We start from the raw sequence: 16,902 nt of genomic DNA, 5'->3' as shown, positions 1-16,902 counted from the left end.
CTGACATGTTAGTCCACGGCCTCCTCTTCTGCCTCAATGAGGCCATTCTCTGGGTGGAGGGCCAACACCTCAAATTTCAACTTGATGGCATGAATATTTATTTCTCCTTCTAGAAATATTTTCCCTCCCTCTTTCCTTTTCTTATATCCCTCACGCTGGCCTCTTACTGCTTCTCCTCACCTGCAAATCACTCCCCCATGGTGCCTCTATTTCTCTGCCCTCCTATCAGATTCCTTCATCTTCAGCTCTTTCCCACTGACCTATCACATCCCAGCTTCTTAGTTCATCTCCACTCCCCCACCCCCAGCTTCTAGCTTGTACTCCTTCCCATCCCCCCTCCCTCCCAATCTTCTTATTCTGAACTTCCTTTCCAGTCCTGATGAAGGGTCTCTGTCCGAATCGTCAGCTGTATATTCATTTCCACAGATGACTGGAATGTAGAAGATTGAGGAGGGATCTTATTGAAACGTATAAAATTCTAAAGGGATTGGACAGGCTAGATGCAGGAGGATTGTTCCCGATGTTGGGGGAGTCCAGAACGAGGAGTCACAGTTTAAGGATAAAGGGGAAGCCTTTTAGGACCGAGATGAGGAAAAACTTCTTCACACAGAGGGTGGTGAATCTGTGGAATTCTCTGCCACACGAAACAGTTGAGGCCGGTTCATTGGCTATATTTAAGAGGGAGTTAGATATGGCCCTTGTGGCTAAAGGGATCAGGGGGTATGGAGAGAAAGCAGGTACAAGGTTCTGAGTTGGATGATCAGCCATGATCATACTGAATGGGGTGCAGGCTCGAAGGGGCGAATGGCCTACTCCTGCACCTATTGTCTATGTTTCTATGATGCCTGATCTGCTGAGCTTCCCCAGCATTTTGTGTGTGTTGATCCATCATTAAGGACTGTCACCATCCAGGATGTGACCTCTTCTCATTACTACCACTAGAGAGAAGGTACACACTCGACGTTTCAGGCAGAGTACAAAGTAAATGGCAGGATACTTGGTAGTGTGGAGGAGCAGAGGGATATGAGGGTACATGTCCACAGATCCCTGAAAGTTGCCACATAGGTAGATAGGGTAGTTAAGAAAGCTTATGGGGTGTTAGCTTTCATAAATCGAGGGATAGAGCTTAATAGTCGCGAGGTAATGATGTAGCTCTATAAAACTCTGGTTAGGTCACACTTGGAGTACTGTGTCCAGTTCTATTTGCCTCACTATAGGAAGGATGTGGAAGCATTGGAAAGGGTACAGAGGAGATTTACCAGGATGCTGCCTGGTTTAGAAAGTATGCATTATGATCAGAGATTAAGGGAGCTAGGGCTTTACTCTTTGGAGAGAAGGAGGATGAGAGGAGACACGATAGAGGTGTACAAGATATTAAGAGGAATGGATAGAGTGGACAGCCAGCGCCTCTTCCCTGGGGCACCACTGCTCAGTACAAGAGGACATGGCTTTAAGGTAAGGGGAGGGAAGTTCAAGGGGGATATTAGAGGAGGGTTTTTCACTCAGAGAGTGGTTGGTGCATGGAATGCACTGCCTGAGTCAGTGGTGGAGGCAGATACACTAGTGAAGTTTAAGAGACTACTAGACAGGTATATGGAGGAATTTAAGGTGGGGGGGGGTATATGGGAGGCAGGGTTTAAGTGTCGGACCAGCATTGTGGGCCGAAGGGCCTGTACTATTTATGTTCTATGTTCTGTTTCAGGAACAGCCTCTTCCCCTCTGCCATCAGATTTCTAATGTACCCATGTACATTGCCTCACTGACCTTGCTCTCTCTTGCGCTACTTATTCATTTTTTAAAATGTATTTCATATTGTAATTTGTAGATTTTTATAATGTGTTGCAATGTACTGCTGCCTAAAATCAACACATTTCAGGGCCTATGTCAGTGATCCTGTTTCGATATTTATGAATGTAATGCATCTGATTCTGCACCCGCGAATACTTGTGCACGTGACAGTGAATGCCATCGATGCTCTCGGCTCTCGATTGTCGGTTCGATCGGAGTCCGCTCGTCACTCGACGGATCGCGCCTGGCCGTTGTCAAGGAGGGTCGAACGCATCGAGCGGGGAGGATGAGCCTGGCGGAGAACAGGCCGTCGCGCAAAAATGCCGGCAACCGTATGTCGCGGCTGCTGGAGGCAGAGGAAGAGGACGACTTCTACAAGACGACTTACGGCGGCTTCCACGAGGTAGGCAACGGCGGTAGGGGCAGTGGCCCCCGCTCCCGGGCCAAGGCGGTCGGCCGGACGGCCTAATGGCGGGTATGGCGGCTGAAGGGAGGGCGGGACCAACTGTGCTTCTTCGCCCTCCGATTGGCTGGATTGCTACCTCTCGTAGGGGAAACCCTCGTGTCCTATTGGACGCCACCGCCGTCAGTCACGAGGCAGTCCCTCTGCAGTGTATGAAGTGTGCTGTCAATCATACGAGCGTCCCGGGTTTCTTTGAAAGGTAACCCGAAGGGTTTGCAACTCCCTCGGAGATGGAGTGGAGAGAATGGAAGGAAGGAGGGTTTGCATACTCCCACTGCGTTGTGGGAATTGAAATGCACCCGTCCTCACCCCCCCGCGCACGGCAGAATCGCACTACGCCCAGAGAGCAACCCATAGAGTTGCAGAAGCGATTTACCAGAATGCTTCTGGGTCCTATTAGTTGTGTGGAGATGTTGGAGTTTAGAGGTTAGACGTTGATCTAATTGGAACGTTCAAAGTTTATGCAGGGCCACAAACATCTCACTGAAACAGCAAGTCAAGTTAAGTTTATTGTAATTTAACTATATTGTATTTATTGTAATGCCTGTACAGTTTTGTGCACTTTATGTGTCCTGGGTAGGTCTGTAGTCTAGTGTAGTTTTTTTCTGTGTTATTTTTTACGTAGTTCAGTCTAGTTTTTGTACTGTGTCATGTAACACCATGGTCCTGAAAAACATTGTCTCGTTTTTACTCTGTACTGTACCAATCAGTTATGGTCGAAATAACAATAAAAAGTGACTTGACTTGGCTTGACTTGACTATGTACATGTATACCGTCAAATGAGACAATGTTTTGTCCGGACCAGGGTGTAAAGCACAGTAGCACACTTAGGATAAACTCTACAGATAAATTATGTATAAATAACAAACTAAGGTGCATAAATTAAATATTGTAAACTATGGAACAGATTAGCTGGTGATACTTTGCATGTGACACAGCTGGGAGTTCAGATGCCTAATGAACTGGGGGAAGGAACTGTTTCTGTGCTGACCGTTGTTGTTTTTATACATCGTAGTTTCCCGCTTGATGGTAGCGAGCTGGCAGGATAGGTGGGATCCGTGTTAGTTCGAAGGGGCCTGCGTACACAGCACTCCTGATCAATGCCCCTGCTGGATGGTAGGGAGACCACTATGATCCTCTCAGTTGTTCTCACAGTTCTTTGTAGGGACTTCTGGTCTGATGCTCTGCTGTTCCCATACCAGATGGAGCTGAGATGCAGCTGGTCAGGACGCTCCCAATGGTGTTCCAGTACAATGCAGTTATGAGTGGGGTGGGAGAGCCTCGCTTGCCTCAGTCTCAATCGTGTTGCTGCGGCTTCTTGTTCAGGGAGGTGATGTTGAGGGACCAAATGAGGTCATCTGTGATGTGAACTCCCAGGAACTTGGTGCACTTAACTTTCTCTTTGGAGGAGTCAGGTGTTCGCAGAGGGGGATGATTCATTTGCACCTTCCTAATGTCAACAATTATTTCCTGGTCTTCTCCACTTTCAGACTTGGGTTCTTCTTCTCACAACTGTCCACCACTTATTCCAGGTCTTCAGGCCAACCCATCCATACCATCCAAGTTGCCTGTCTATGCCAATCCATTTGCCTGCATTTCGTACATACCACTCTAAACTTTCCTAATCAGTGTACCTGTCCATATCCCTCTAAACCTTTCCTATCCGTGTACCCGTCCGTATCCCTCTAAACCTTTCCTATCCGTGTACCTGTCCGTATCCCTCTAAACCTTTCCTATCCATGTACCTGTCCGTATCCCTCTAAACCTTTCCTATCCCTGTCCCTGTCCGTATCCCTCTAAACCTTTCCTATCCATGTACCTGTCCGTATCCCTCTAAACCTTTCCTATCCCTGTCCCTGTCCGTATCCCTCTAAACCTTTCCTATCCGTGTACCTGTCCGTATCCCTCTAAACCTTTCCTATCCGTGTACCTGTCCGTATCCCTCTAAACCTTTCCTATCCCTGTCCCTGTCCGTATCCCTCTAAACCTTTCCTATCCCTGTCCCTGTCCGTATCCCTCTAAACCTTTCCTATCCCTGTCAGTATCCCTCTAAACCTTTCCTATCCGTGTACCTGTCCGTATCCCTCTAAACCTTTCCTATCCGTGTACCTGTCCGTATCCCTCTAAACCTTTCTTATCCCTGTCCCTGTCTGTATCCCTCTAAACGTTTCCTATCGGTGTACCTGTCTGTATCCCTCTAAACCTTTCTTACCTGTGTACTTGTCCATATCCCTCTTTCCTATCCGTGTACCTGTCCAACTTTTTTTTTACACCTTGTAATTGTATCTGCCTCAAGTACTTCCACTGGCAGCTCATTCCATATTTCCACAACCCTTTGTGTAGAAGAAATTGTCCCTAGGCCCCCTTTAAACCTCTCCTCTCTCACCTTAAACTTGTACCCTCTTCTTTTTCCCAGGGTCCCTAGAGTCTAGTCTCCCAAGCCAGGGAAAATTGACTGCATTCACCGTCTATTCCCCTCATTATTCTACACTCCTCTGTAACATCACCCCTCAGTCTTTTACAGTTCCGTAAGGTTGTCATAGCCGGGGGTGGTAATGGAGATAATCTCCCACTACTTTTAAATGTTCCCAATGGCATGTGCCTCATGTATCCTCTGACAACCAAGTCCAGCTCCTGACCTTCATGTGTAGCCAGTACTAAGCTGGGCATAACCGTTTGTACCAACAGGAGGAGGAGTAAAGGCAGGTTACTGGCACTTTAAAACCAGTTGCATTGTGCAGACAAGGCTTGTCAACCGTTATTGGCAGCTTGTCTAGGAGAAGGAAGACTCCGATCTCAAACCTCACTGCCTTGCACCGTACCTACTCATGGGGAAGGCTTTGGGAGTAAACCCCGAGGGGAAAAATCCAGAGCTGGAGTCCCTAAGGCAGTTGGACGTTGAGTTCAATGCTGACTAGCAACTCCTGCAATGCTGCTGGTGTCAAACTGTATTGGTCTCTGCAGTTCCTCTGGGTTCAGAGGGGGAGTGTGGAGAGAGGGAGCCTGCTACAAGGGCAACAGCTTGCTTTCAGTGTCATACTACCCTGGCTTCTATATCACCTAGACAGCTGGGACACAACGTCCATGGTTGACCCCAACTAATGGAGGGGCCTCAGCAGTCTCCTATGTTTCAGTGATTAAATTCCCAGCATGCCAAACCTCTTCCTGTAACTCAGGCTCTTAACTCCTGCCAGTACCTGGTAAAGGCAAGTTGGGCTGCATCTGGAAGTTAGCATTTCAGAGTGTTTGTATGTGGCTTGCCAGGGTATACAGTGGTGCTAGAAAGTCTGTGAACCCTGTAGAATTTTCTCCATTTCTGAATGAATATGACCTAAAATATGATCAGATCTTCACCTGTCCTAAAACTAGATGAAGAGAACCCAATTAAATAAATAACACAAAAACATTTTACTTCATTTATTTATTTGTTGGAAAAAGTATGTGAACCTTTGTTTTCAGTAACTGGTGCAACACCCTTGGACAGCAATAACTTCAACCAAGTGTTTCCAGTGACTGTTGATCAGTCCTGCACATCGGCTTGGAGGAACTTTAGGCCATTCCTCCTTACAAAACTGCTTCAACTCTGGGATGTTGGTGGGCTTCCTTGCATGAACTGCTTGCTTCAGGTCCGTCCACAACATTTCTGTAGGATTAGGGTCAGCACTTTGACTCAGCCATTCCAAAACATGAATTTTCTTCTTTTTAATCCATTCTGTTGACTTACTCTTGTCTTTCAGATCATTGTCTTCTTGCATTATCCAACTTCTATTAGGCTTCAGGTGACGGACTGCTACCTTGACATTCTCCTGTAAAATGTCCCGATACAATTTTGAATTCATCGTTCCCTCAATGATTGCAAGCTGTCCAGGCCCCAAACCATGATGTTCCACCGTGCTTCACAGTTGGGGTGGGGTTTTGGTGTTGGTGTGCACTGCCGTTTTTCCCTCCAAACATAGCAGTATGCATTTCTGCCAAAAAGTTCAACTTTTGTCTCATCTGTCCACAGAACATTGTCCCAGAAGCATTGTGGAACGTCCAGGTGGTCTTTTGCAAACGTGAGACGTGCAGCAATGGTTTTTTTTGGAGAGCAGTGGTTTTCTGCATGGTGTCCTTCCACAAACACCATTCTTGTTCAGTGTTTTTCTTATAGTGGACACATGAACAGAGACTTTAGCAAGTTCTGGAGATCTCTGCAGGTCTTTTGCTGTTACCATTGGGTTCTTTTTCACCTCCTTCAGCATTGCACATTGTGCTCTTGGTGTGATCTTTGCAGAATGCTCACTCCTAGGGAGGGTAGCAACGGTATTGAGTTCCCTCCATTTGTAGAGATTTTTTCTCGCTGTGGACTGATGAACACTCAGGTCTTAAGAACAGCTTTTATATCCTTTTCCAGCTTCATGCATCTCTACAATTCTTCCAAGGTCTTCTGAAAGTTGTTTTGATCAAGACATGGTGCAAATAAACAGATCTTTCTTTGAGAAGAGCAGGTTATGTCAATAACCTGACTTTGTGTGTCTTTTTTATAGGGCAGGGCACCTCTACAACCCACACCTCCAATCTCATCACATTGATTGGAACACCAGACTCCAAATAGCTTTTGTAGAAAGCTTTACTCCAGAGGTTCACATACTTTTTTCAACAAATACATGTAATATTGGATCGTTTTTCACATTGAATAAATGAACAAGTATAATGTTTTTGTGTTATTTATTTAATTGGGTTCTCTTTATCTAGTTTTAGGACAGGTGAAGATCTGATCACATTTTAGGTCATACCTACACAGAAATCGAGAAAATTCTACAGGTTTCACAAGCTTTTATATCACCACTGTATGTGGAGAGGATTTTACTGCCTGGGGTGTCCAGAGCCGGGGGATGTCCTGCCAGGCAGTGACACAAGAGGTTTTGCAGATGATGGAAATCTTGAAGTACACACACAAAACACTGGAGGGTCACAGAGCATCGAGGTAGGGGAATAAGCAGTTGACATTCTGGGCTGAGACCCTTCGTCGGGACTGAAAAGCGAGGGGCAAACACCAGAATAAGAAGGGGCAGGAGCAGAGTACAAGTTGGCAGGTGATAGGTGAGGCCAGGTGCACCCCCTCCCTCTAGTTCTCCACCTCCTTCATTCCTTTCTTCCATGGTTTACTTTCCTCTCCTATCAAATTCCTCCTTAGTCAGCTTCTCACATCAACCTTCCCAGCTTTTCCCTCACCTGGTTTCACTGCCCCTCCCGCCATGCAGCTCTCCCTCCTCATTGCTTCTCCTGTGGCAGGGCGATCCCTCCTCACAAACTACACCCCACTCCGCACCCAGTGTTTACTATGATTAAAAATGTAGTTCATAGAATTTGTTCGCAAATCCCTTCAAAGAATTGGAGATATTTATCAGGAGCTCTGGGTATGCAGGGCCCTTCGCATTGTAAATCAGCCCTCCCATCTGTCCAACAATCTCTTTGACCCTTACTGTCAGGCTGGAGGTACTGCAGTATTAGACAAGGGCTGTTAGGATGGGAAACAGATTTTCTCCCAGGCTGTAAGACAACTGAACTCCTTGACACCATCCAGGTCTCATCACGTATGAAGTGCCAGTAGTGTTAGCCTGTTTACTTTTTAACTTGTGATGTAAATGCACCTTATTACTTGTTAATTTATTTGTGGTAATATTACTTCATATGTCGTGTGTGTGAGTTCAGTGTATTTTGTTGTGCACCTTGGTCCAGAGGAACATTGTTTCATTTGATGGTATATGTGTATACGACTGAATAACAATAAACTGAACTTCAACTTGCTGTGTATATTGGGCTACTGTGTTTACTGGCAGGGAAGGGCTGTTGGGGACTGGGGAGAATTTTGCTGGGCAACAGGCAGGCTATGGTGTTGGCTGTCGCTGATGACACTCTCCACCCCACTCTCTCTCTTTTGCCTCCCTCACTGCTCTCCCCTCCCCTTCAAACTTTTCCTCATATATCTTTCTCTCCATATCTCCTCCCTCTTTCCCTCCCTCCCCCTTTGTTACCTCCTACCCATTTCCCTCTGTCCTTTCTCTTTTTCCCTCCCTCTCCTCCCTCACTTTCCATTCTACCATCCTCCTTCATCCTTTTCACTTTCTCCCACTCTCATTCTCTACTACCTCTCTCTACATTCCCACTCCCCCTCATACCCACTCCCCTTCTCCTCTCCACCCCCTCTCCCCCTCCCCTACATTTCCCCTTCCCCATCCCCCCTGCCCCCTCCTCCCCTGCATCCTTCTCCCCCTCCCCTCACACCGTCCCTCTCCTCTCGCTCTCCCTCCCCCCACGCCCCTCTCCCCCTCTCCCTTCTTCCCTCACTCTGCCTCCACCTCCTCTCACACCACCCTCCCTCTCTCCTCCCACCATCCCTCTACCCTACCCCTCTGTCTTCCCTTTCTTCCTCCCTCTTTTTGCTTCCTCCTCATCCTTCCCTTCTCCCTTCCTCCACCTTCTTCCTCCCCTTTCCCTCTTCCCTCCCTGTTACCCTCCCCTTCTACCTCTCCTCCCTCGGCAGGAGTCCGGAGATGACGAGTACAATACGGACCAGTCAGAGAGCGAGGACGAGGTGGACTCGGACTTCGACATTGATGAGGGCGATGAGCCAGCCAGCGACCAGGAGGACGATGAGCCGCGCAGGAAACGCCGTGTCATCACCAAAGTCTACAAGGTGAGGTGTGGGTGGGTGCAGAAACTCTCCGGTGGGCTCTTCTCCATCCTCTTGTATATCTGACTGCCAGCTCCTTGACTGCAGGACAGATTGCGGATCAGATGATGGGAGTTGGCATCCCATTCCTCACCCTGCCATAGTCTAGTTCTATTCAGACACTGACACAGAACCTGTTCACCTTCTACGGGGCTCAACTCTTTGCTCCCCTGGGGGGGAGTTAGTCCATGCATTTGCCACATTACCTCTCCCCATCTACAAGGCACAGGTCAGGAGTGTGACGGGACACTCTCTGTGGACACCCTTCCACAGGTCTTTATCATCCTTGCGACCCTCAATGGCAGTCGTTCACTTTCTCAAAGCAATCGCTGATTCTCTCTTTTGCTTTCACATTGCAACCAGCTTCCTCTGATGGGCTCCATCCGCACTTCTCACTGCTTCAGTAAAGCAGCTAGTATGATCAAAGACATTTTCTCTTCTCCCTCCTCCCACTGGGTAGAAGGTACAAAAGCCTAGAAGCACAAACCCCACTGTGAAAAGCCGGAGAGTGGTTCCCCAGTATGACCTCATTATGGCCTTGTACCTTACTGATGACCTGCCCTCATTTTCTCTGTAACTGGAACACTAGTCTGCATTCTGATGTTGCACATTCAATGGTATTTCCATCACTGAATCCTCCACCATCACTATTTATGTGACTACCTTTGACCGGAAACTGAACTGGAGTAGCCCTTGACATGCAATTTGGCTACAAGAGCTGATAGAAGGAATTACCTCAAAACTCCCCAAAACTTGATCACCTGTCTACAAGGCTCAACTCTTCACTCCCCCTGGGTGGAGTTAATCCATGCACTCAACATTTGCCACATTACCTCTCCCCTGTCTACAAGACACACGTCAGGAGTGTGTGACGGGACACTGTCCAATTCCCTGGGTGGAGTTAATCTATGTACTCAACATCCACCACATTACCTGTTCAACGTCTACAAAGCACAGGTCAGGAGTGTGAATGGACACTCTCCACTTCCCTGGGTAAGTACAGCTCCAACAACTCTCGGGAAGCACGGCACAACCTGAGACAAAGCCGCCCAATCAGTTGTGGCACCTCATCCACAACCACTCACTCACTTTGTTACTGACGCACGGTAGCAGCAATCTGTACAGGATGCACTGCAGCGATGTAGCAAAGCTCCTAAGATATAAATCTTCCAAATCCACAACCTCTACCAGATAGAAGGACAAGAGCCACAAAACCACAGGGAACAGTACCTCTGGAAGTTGCCCTCGGAGCACACATCATCCCTTTTGGAAATATATTGCCGTTCCTTCACCGTCGCTCGGTCAAAATGTTAGAAGTGCTTCCCTAACAGCTTCCTCACACCTCAAGGACTGCAGCGGTTGTAGAAGGCAGCTCAGCGATACCTCCTCAGAGCAACTAGGGACAAATAATTAAACGCTGGTTCAGCCTCGCGTGGACAAGACACTGGGTGGGCTGAAGGTCCTGTTTCTGTGCTGGATCTCTCTGTGTTCCTCCCCCCACGCCAGAGTTAATGCCTGTTGTCATTCTGCAGGAGCCAGTGAAGTCGAGTCGGCCAAAAGCCAAGCCCAGGAAGTCCTCGGGCACCCCTGGCACGTCAGAGAAAGCATATCCTGAGAAGGGGGATGCCACCGATCTCCCAGACGAATTTGGAGAATGTAAGTGTCCATCGCCACATGTTGTTCACTCACTAACAAAAGCAGGTGGACTCAGGTATGCACAGGGCCGACAGCGGCAGACTGTGGTAATCCAGACTATTGGTGCTCTGTGCTTGTATGTAATCTACATATTCTCTGTGTGACGGTGTGGTGCTCAGTTCCCTCCCACATTCTCACTACGTGGGGTAGATGGGTTAATCAGCTGAGTGGCTGAGAAGTACAACCTCTGCCTTTGGTGTGCTCTTAGGATCCAGTCTGATGAACATTCCCTTTATTCTTTATAAAGACGTCTGGGACTGGTCTCTTAAGCCAAGTGGGTCTTACTAACCACCAACCACCCATTTACGTCCATCACATTTCATTCTCCAGCATTTTCCTGTCAAGTCCCCCCAGATTCTACCCCTCTTCAACATACCAAGGGGGGGGGGGGGGGCTGTTACAAGTTACTGAGGGCAATTAATCCTCCAACCCAACGCATCACTGGGGAGGGGGGGGGCGTCGAAGCTGGAGCACCTGAGGGAAACCCACATGCATGCACACACACACACAGACCCCACTGGAGGTCAGGACTTAACCTGGAATGGGTGTACTGCTGTCAGAGGAGGTATCTGGTCGGGGGAGGTTGGGGTGTTATCTTGCTGTGTCAGAAATCAGTAGGAGCAGTGACAGGATGGGGTTCTGAGTTTTCGAGTCAGGAGCCACAACTGACCATCACCGTCCATTCCTCTCAACTCCTTCCTTCCACTCTCCCTGCAGGTGGTCGTAAGTCAGTGCGGCAGTCGACCACAGAGCACACCCGGCTGACGTACCTGCGGGTGCAGGAGCGCCAGGTGCAGCCCCGCCGCCTTCGCAAGGCGCCGCACGCAGAGACCCACCAGCTCAGCCAGGAGGAGCTGCTGGCGGAGGCCAAGCTCACCGAAGAGATCAACCTGCGCTCCCTGGGTAGGTTCAGAAGCACAGGGCTGCTGGCTCAGCACATGCTCATGGTTAGAGCTGCTGCCTCGTGGATTTGATCCCCACTTCCAGTGTTGAGTGTGCATGTGTGTCAGTCTGTGTGTGTGTGTGCGCGCATGCGCACATGTGTATCTTTGTTTGCATGTGTGTTTGGTCTGTCTTTGTGTGTGTGATTTGCATCTTCTCCCTGTGATTGTGTGAGTGTCCCCCTCAGGTGTTCCATTTCCCTCCCCCGTCCCAAAGGTGTGACTCACCTAATTTTCCAATGTCTCTTGCCCAAAGACAAGACGCATGTCAGGACACTCCACTTCCATGGGTGAGTGCATCTCCCACAACAGTCAAGATGCTTGACTCCACAAGGCAGCATCCACAAACACTAGCTCACCACCTGTCGGAGCGAGGGGAAAGAGAATCTCCAGGGCGGGTGGGGTCTTTAATTATGCTGGCTGCTTTCTCAAGGCAGAGTGAAGGCTGGTTTCCGTGATGTACTGAGTTGTGCCCACAGTTCTCTCGTGGCCCGAATATGTTCTCTGTGATGCACTGTAAAAAAAAGATTGGTGAGGACGTGCTGAATTCCTTATCCTCCTGAGGAGGAGAAACATCAGTGGACTTTCGCCTCCAGCACAGCAAAGTAATGTAGTGCAGTGGTCCCCAACCACTGGGCCGCAAAGCATGTGCTACCGGACCGTGAGGAAACGATATGATTTGGCGGTATGAAGCGATATGAGTCAGTTGGGGACCACTGATGTATTGGGTCAGCCCCGATCATGTAGAGACTTGAACAAACTTCCATAGATGCATAGTGGAGAGTGTGGGTTGGTACGGAAACACCACTGCCCGGGAACAGAATAGTCTACCGAAAGTGGTGGACGCAGCCCAGTCCATCACAGGCAAAGCCCTCCCCACCATTGACATGGAGCACTGCAACAAGCAAAGCAGCATCCATCCAGGCAGAGGCACCCACACCACCCGTGTTACCTTACGATCAGGCTCCTGAACCAGTGAGGATAAGTTCACTCACGTCAGCTCGAATTGATTCCACGACTAACAGACTCACTTTCAAGGTCTTTACAACTCACGTACTCAGTACTATTTTTATTTGCAGTTTGTCTTTTGCACATTGGTTGTTTGTCAGTTTTTGTTCATGTATGCTTTTTCATAAAGTTATATTGTATGTCCCTTTTCCTGTGAATGCCTGTAAAAATGAATCATACGTTAGAGTGTGGTAGTGTACGTACTTTGATAGTAAACTTACTTTGAACTATGAGTGATGGGATAGTCTAGAGGGACTGAAGGTCCTCCAAGTGTCCGTGCTCTAAATGCTTAACTGTGCTGGGAGCTCTCCCAAGTGCAGAGTCTTTTCGCTGATCTCTCTTCCCCCTCCCCACACAGAACTTTTCAGACTCGATGGTGTGGTTAGCGTTACACTTTACAGTGCCAGTTCCTCCTGCTCTCTGTGACCATAAAGTACTATGACACTTGCATCCAGCACAATCTTTGGACACTGTTGGCCGTTGACTCTGTGTGTTTTGATGTACTTGACAAAAGTTAACCTTTGACTCTTTTATCCCACCCCTGCAGAGAACTACGAGCGGCTGGAGGCGGACAAGAAGAAGCAGGTGCTGAAGAAGCGGCGGTGCGTGGGACCTACGATCCGTTTCCATTCCGTCACCATGCCGCTGGTCACTGAGATCAACGTAAAGGAGGAAAACGTGGATGTAGAAGGGTGAGTGAGGGGCCATGTGGAGAGGGAGGGGAAGGGATGATGGCTCCCCTGCTTTCCATGAAATGCAGGATCGGTAGATTGGTTTATTATTGTCACACATGCAAAACTCTGTTTTGAATGCCATCCTTGTGTTGCATCAGTACTTTGAGATAACCCAAGTGAAAACAACAACAGAATGCAGAATAAGTGTTACTGTTGCAAAGAAAGTGCAGTGCAGACGGGCATTAAGGTACAAGGGCCATAACAAGTTAGATTGTGCTGTTAAGAGTCCATCGTCTTGTACTAGAGGTAGAAGCTGTCCTTCAGCCTTGTGGTACATGCTTTCAGGCTTTTTATCTTGTACAGTAACAAAGAACCTTTGACCTCACAGTCTGACTCATTGGACTCTACTACTATCAGCTCCTACCTCCTGCTGCGTTCTGTGAAAGCACGTAGCACCTGGCTCAAGGACAGCTTCTATCCCGCTTTTATAAGAGCATTGAATGGTTCCCCAGCACAATAAGATTGTCTCTTGACCTCACAATCTTCCTCGTCTTGGCCCTTGCACCTTATTGTCTGCCTGCGCTGCACTTTCTGTGTAACTGTGACACTTCATTCTGCATTCTGTTACTGTGTTCCCTTGGACTACCTCAGTCTATTGAGGTGCTGAAGTACTCTGTACAGATGGCATGCAAAACAATGTTCAATGGGTTATTGTCACATGTACTGATTACAGTGAGAAACTTAAAGTTATCCATTTTGTCATACAAGGGGTCCGTTAAGTAGTGTTCTAACAGTGGGGAAGCAGCTGTCCTTGAATGTGGTGGTAGTACATCATTTTAGGCTTTTTATTTACCGCCCTTTGGGAGGGAGAAGAAGAGGGAATGTTCAGTGTTGGAGGGGTATTTGATCATGTTGGCTGCTACACTGAGGCAGTGAGAAGTGTAGACAGTTCATTGAGGGGAGGCTGCTTTTAAGCTTCCAGAGAGTTACTGGAGCCACACTCACACAGGCAAGTGGAAAGCGTCCCGTCACACTCTGACCAATTCCTTGTAGAGCTCTGGACAATGTCAGGATGGATTTTGGTAGGCATTTGGAAAGGTCCTTCATGGAAGACATCCAGAAGAATATGCATGGGATCTCTGGTGAATAGGCTGTTTGCATTCAGACAGGGTCTTATTCTGGCTGGAGGTCTATGTCTAGTGATGTTCTGCAGGGATCTACATTGGCACATCTGCTGTTTGTGATCGATATAAATGAAAATGTAGATGGGTAGGTTAGTGAGTTTTCAGGTGATACAAAATTTGGTGGTGTGGACAGTGTAGAAGGTTGTAAAAAGGTACAGCAGGGATACACTGTAGATTAGGTGCAGATAAAGGCAGAGAAATGGCAAATGGAGTTAAACGCAGCTAAATATGAAGTGTTGAATGTAAAGTACACTGTTAGAGCAATTCCTTTAACAAGTGTGGAGAGCAGAGGGATCGTGAGGTCCAAGTTCATAGCTCCCAGAAAGTGGCCACACGGGTTGATATGATGGCAAAGAAGGCGTATGGCATGCTTGCCTTCATTAGCCGAGGGAAATTATGTTACAGCTTTATAAAACTCTGGTTAGGCCGCATCTGGAGTTTTGCATTTGTTTCTGCTCAAACCATTACAGGAAGGATGTGGAGGCTTTAGAGAGGGTGCAGAAGAGGATCAGCAGAATGCTGCCTGGATTGGATATGAGCTAAAAGGAGAGGTTGGACAGACTTGGGTTGTTTTCTGTAGAGCAGTCAGGGTGAGGAGAGGCCTGATAGAAGTCTGTAGGATTATGAGAAGCAGTGATAGAATAGACAGTCAGTATCCTCTTCCCAGGATTGAAGGATCTAATACTAGAGGAGGACAGGCACTTCAAAGTTCACAGTAAAATTCAATATCGAAGTACATATATGTCACCACATACAACCCTGAGATTCTTTTTTTCTGCGGGCATACTTAGCAAACCTGTAGAACAGTAACTGTAAACAGGATCTGTAAACTGTAAACAAATTGTAAATGCAGATAAGGTGAGAGGGAGAAAGTTCAAAGGAGGTGTGTTGGACAAGTTTTTTTTTACATAGAGCGGTGGGAGACTGGAGTGTGTTGCCAGGGTGGTGGTGAAGGCAGATACCATAGGGGCATTCAAGAAACTCTTAAGGCACATGAATGGAAGGATATAGACAATTGTGTAGGCAAAAGAGATTAGTTGGACAACTGATTACTAATTTCATTAGTTTGGCACAAGATTGTGGGGCAAAGGGCCTATTTCCATGCTGTAGACTTTGTGTCTGATCCCGGGAGTGTATGATTGGATAGTATAGAGAGTTTCACTCTGTGTCTGACTCCGGGAGTGTGTGATGGGATGGTGTGGAGGGAGCTTCCAATCTGTGTCTGACCCCGGGAGTGTGTGATGGGACGGTGTGGAGGGAGCTTCAATCTGTGTCTGACCCCAGGAGTGTGTGATGGGACGGTGTGGAGGGAGCTTCAATCTGTGTCTGACCCCGGGAGTGTGTGATGGGACGGTGTGGAGGGAGTTTCACTCTGTGTCTGACCCCGGGAGTGTGTGATGGGACGGTGTGGAGGGAGCTTCACTCTGTGTCTGACCCCGAGAGTGTGTGATGGGACGGTGTGGAGGGAGTTTCACTCTGTGTCTGACCCCGGGAGTGTGTGATGGGACGGTGTGGAGGGAGTTTCACTCTGTGTTGACCCCGGGAGTGTGTGATGGGATGGTACAGACTGAGCCCCTGAACATCCATATCTGATCTCTCTATCTTTCTTTCTCCCTCTGCAGGCTGGACCATGACCCACAGCCGACATCGGAGCAATCCCAGACACCGGTGCTGGCCCCCGTGGGGAGGTGCCTGCGCAACTTCATCACGTTCAGCGATGACGCCACCTTTGAACGAGCCTTCCCCAAGGCCAAGCCGCCCAGGGTTCCGGCCCGCGAGCTCTGCCCCGTCACCCATAAGCCAGCCCTGTACCGTGACCCCATCACCGACATCCCGTACGCCAACACCCGGGCTTTCAAGATTATTCGTGAAGCCTACAAGAAGTACATCACGGCGCATGGGCTGCCCAGCTCCCAGGGTAGCTCACAGCCCGAGCAGGCTGGCCGCAACCGCCAAAGGATCATCATCAAACAGGCGGCACCTCCAACCTGAAGGGAGAGGGGAGTGTTGGGGTGGGGGCGGTATGGGAGGGGAGTATTTTATGGCCCCCTCCCATTCCCCCTCTGATCCGAAGAAAGATGTATCATCACTTCCTGGGACGGTGTAGGGGGAGCTTCACTCTTTATCTGAACACATGAGCGTGTGATGGGACTGGATGGAGGGAGCTTCAGTCTGTGCCTGAAGTCCTGGGAGTGTGTAATAGGACTTGTAGAGGTCACAGAACTCTAGGCTCCCAACTACTCTATGACTGACCCCAAGAGTACGAGATGGGACAGTGTAGAGGGAGCTTCACTCTGTGTCTGGTTGAGTTTGTCACATCCACCTGCCAGGGGCAGTGTGTGGCAGAAATAACAATCCTTTTTATATTCACAGCCTACCTTTATGCCCCTAAATATGTCATTTTTAAATAATAAATCTACAAAATGATTACAA

The 16,902-nt window shown here is 48.3% G+C and overlaps 1 protein-coding gene across 1 annotated transcript; it reads left to right on the top strand.

Moving 5' to 3' along the window:
* The first annotated feature begins 2,023 nt into the window (after positions 1 to 2,023).
* Positions 2,024 to 16,902, top strand: vps72b (vacuolar protein sorting 72 homolog b). The gene is made up of 6 exons (XM_073061291.1): positions 2,024 to 2,191; positions 8,779 to 8,931; positions 10,500 to 10,623; positions 11,380 to 11,565; positions 13,159 to 13,303; positions 16,092 to 16,902. Exons 1-6 carry the CDS (start codon positions 2,075 to 2,077, stop codon positions 16,459 to 16,461), a joined length of 1,095 nt encoding a protein of 364 aa, XP_072917392.1. The 5' UTR covers positions 2,024 to 2,074; the 3' UTR covers positions 16,462 to 16,902.

The sequence above is a fragment of the Hemitrygon akajei genome, chromosome 11, assembly GCF_048418815.1.
Source record: "Hemitrygon akajei chromosome 11, sHemAka1.3, whole genome shotgun sequence".
Classification (NCBI taxonomy): Eukaryota; Metazoa; Chordata; class Chondrichthyes; order Myliobatiformes; family Dasyatidae; genus Hemitrygon; species Hemitrygon akajei.
The sequence above is the reverse complement of the archived record's forward strand: the minus strand, read 5'-3'. Positions and strand labels throughout refer to the sequence as shown.

Excerpts from the sequence above, each read along its gene's own strand:
- vps72b (XM_073061291.1), top strand. The coding sequence starts at position 2,075 with ATGAGCCTGGCGGAGAACAGGCCGTCGCGCAAAAATGCCGGCAACCGT. Across the intron at positions 2,192-8,778 it reads CTTACGGCGGCTTCCACGAG|GAGTCCGGAGATGACGAGTA; the intron begins GTAGGCAACGGC and ends CTCCCTCGGCAG. Across the intron at positions 10,624-11,379 it reads CCCAGACGAATTTGGAGAAT|GTGGTCGTAAGTCAGTGCGG; the intron begins GTAAGTGTCCAT and ends CTCTCCCTGCAG.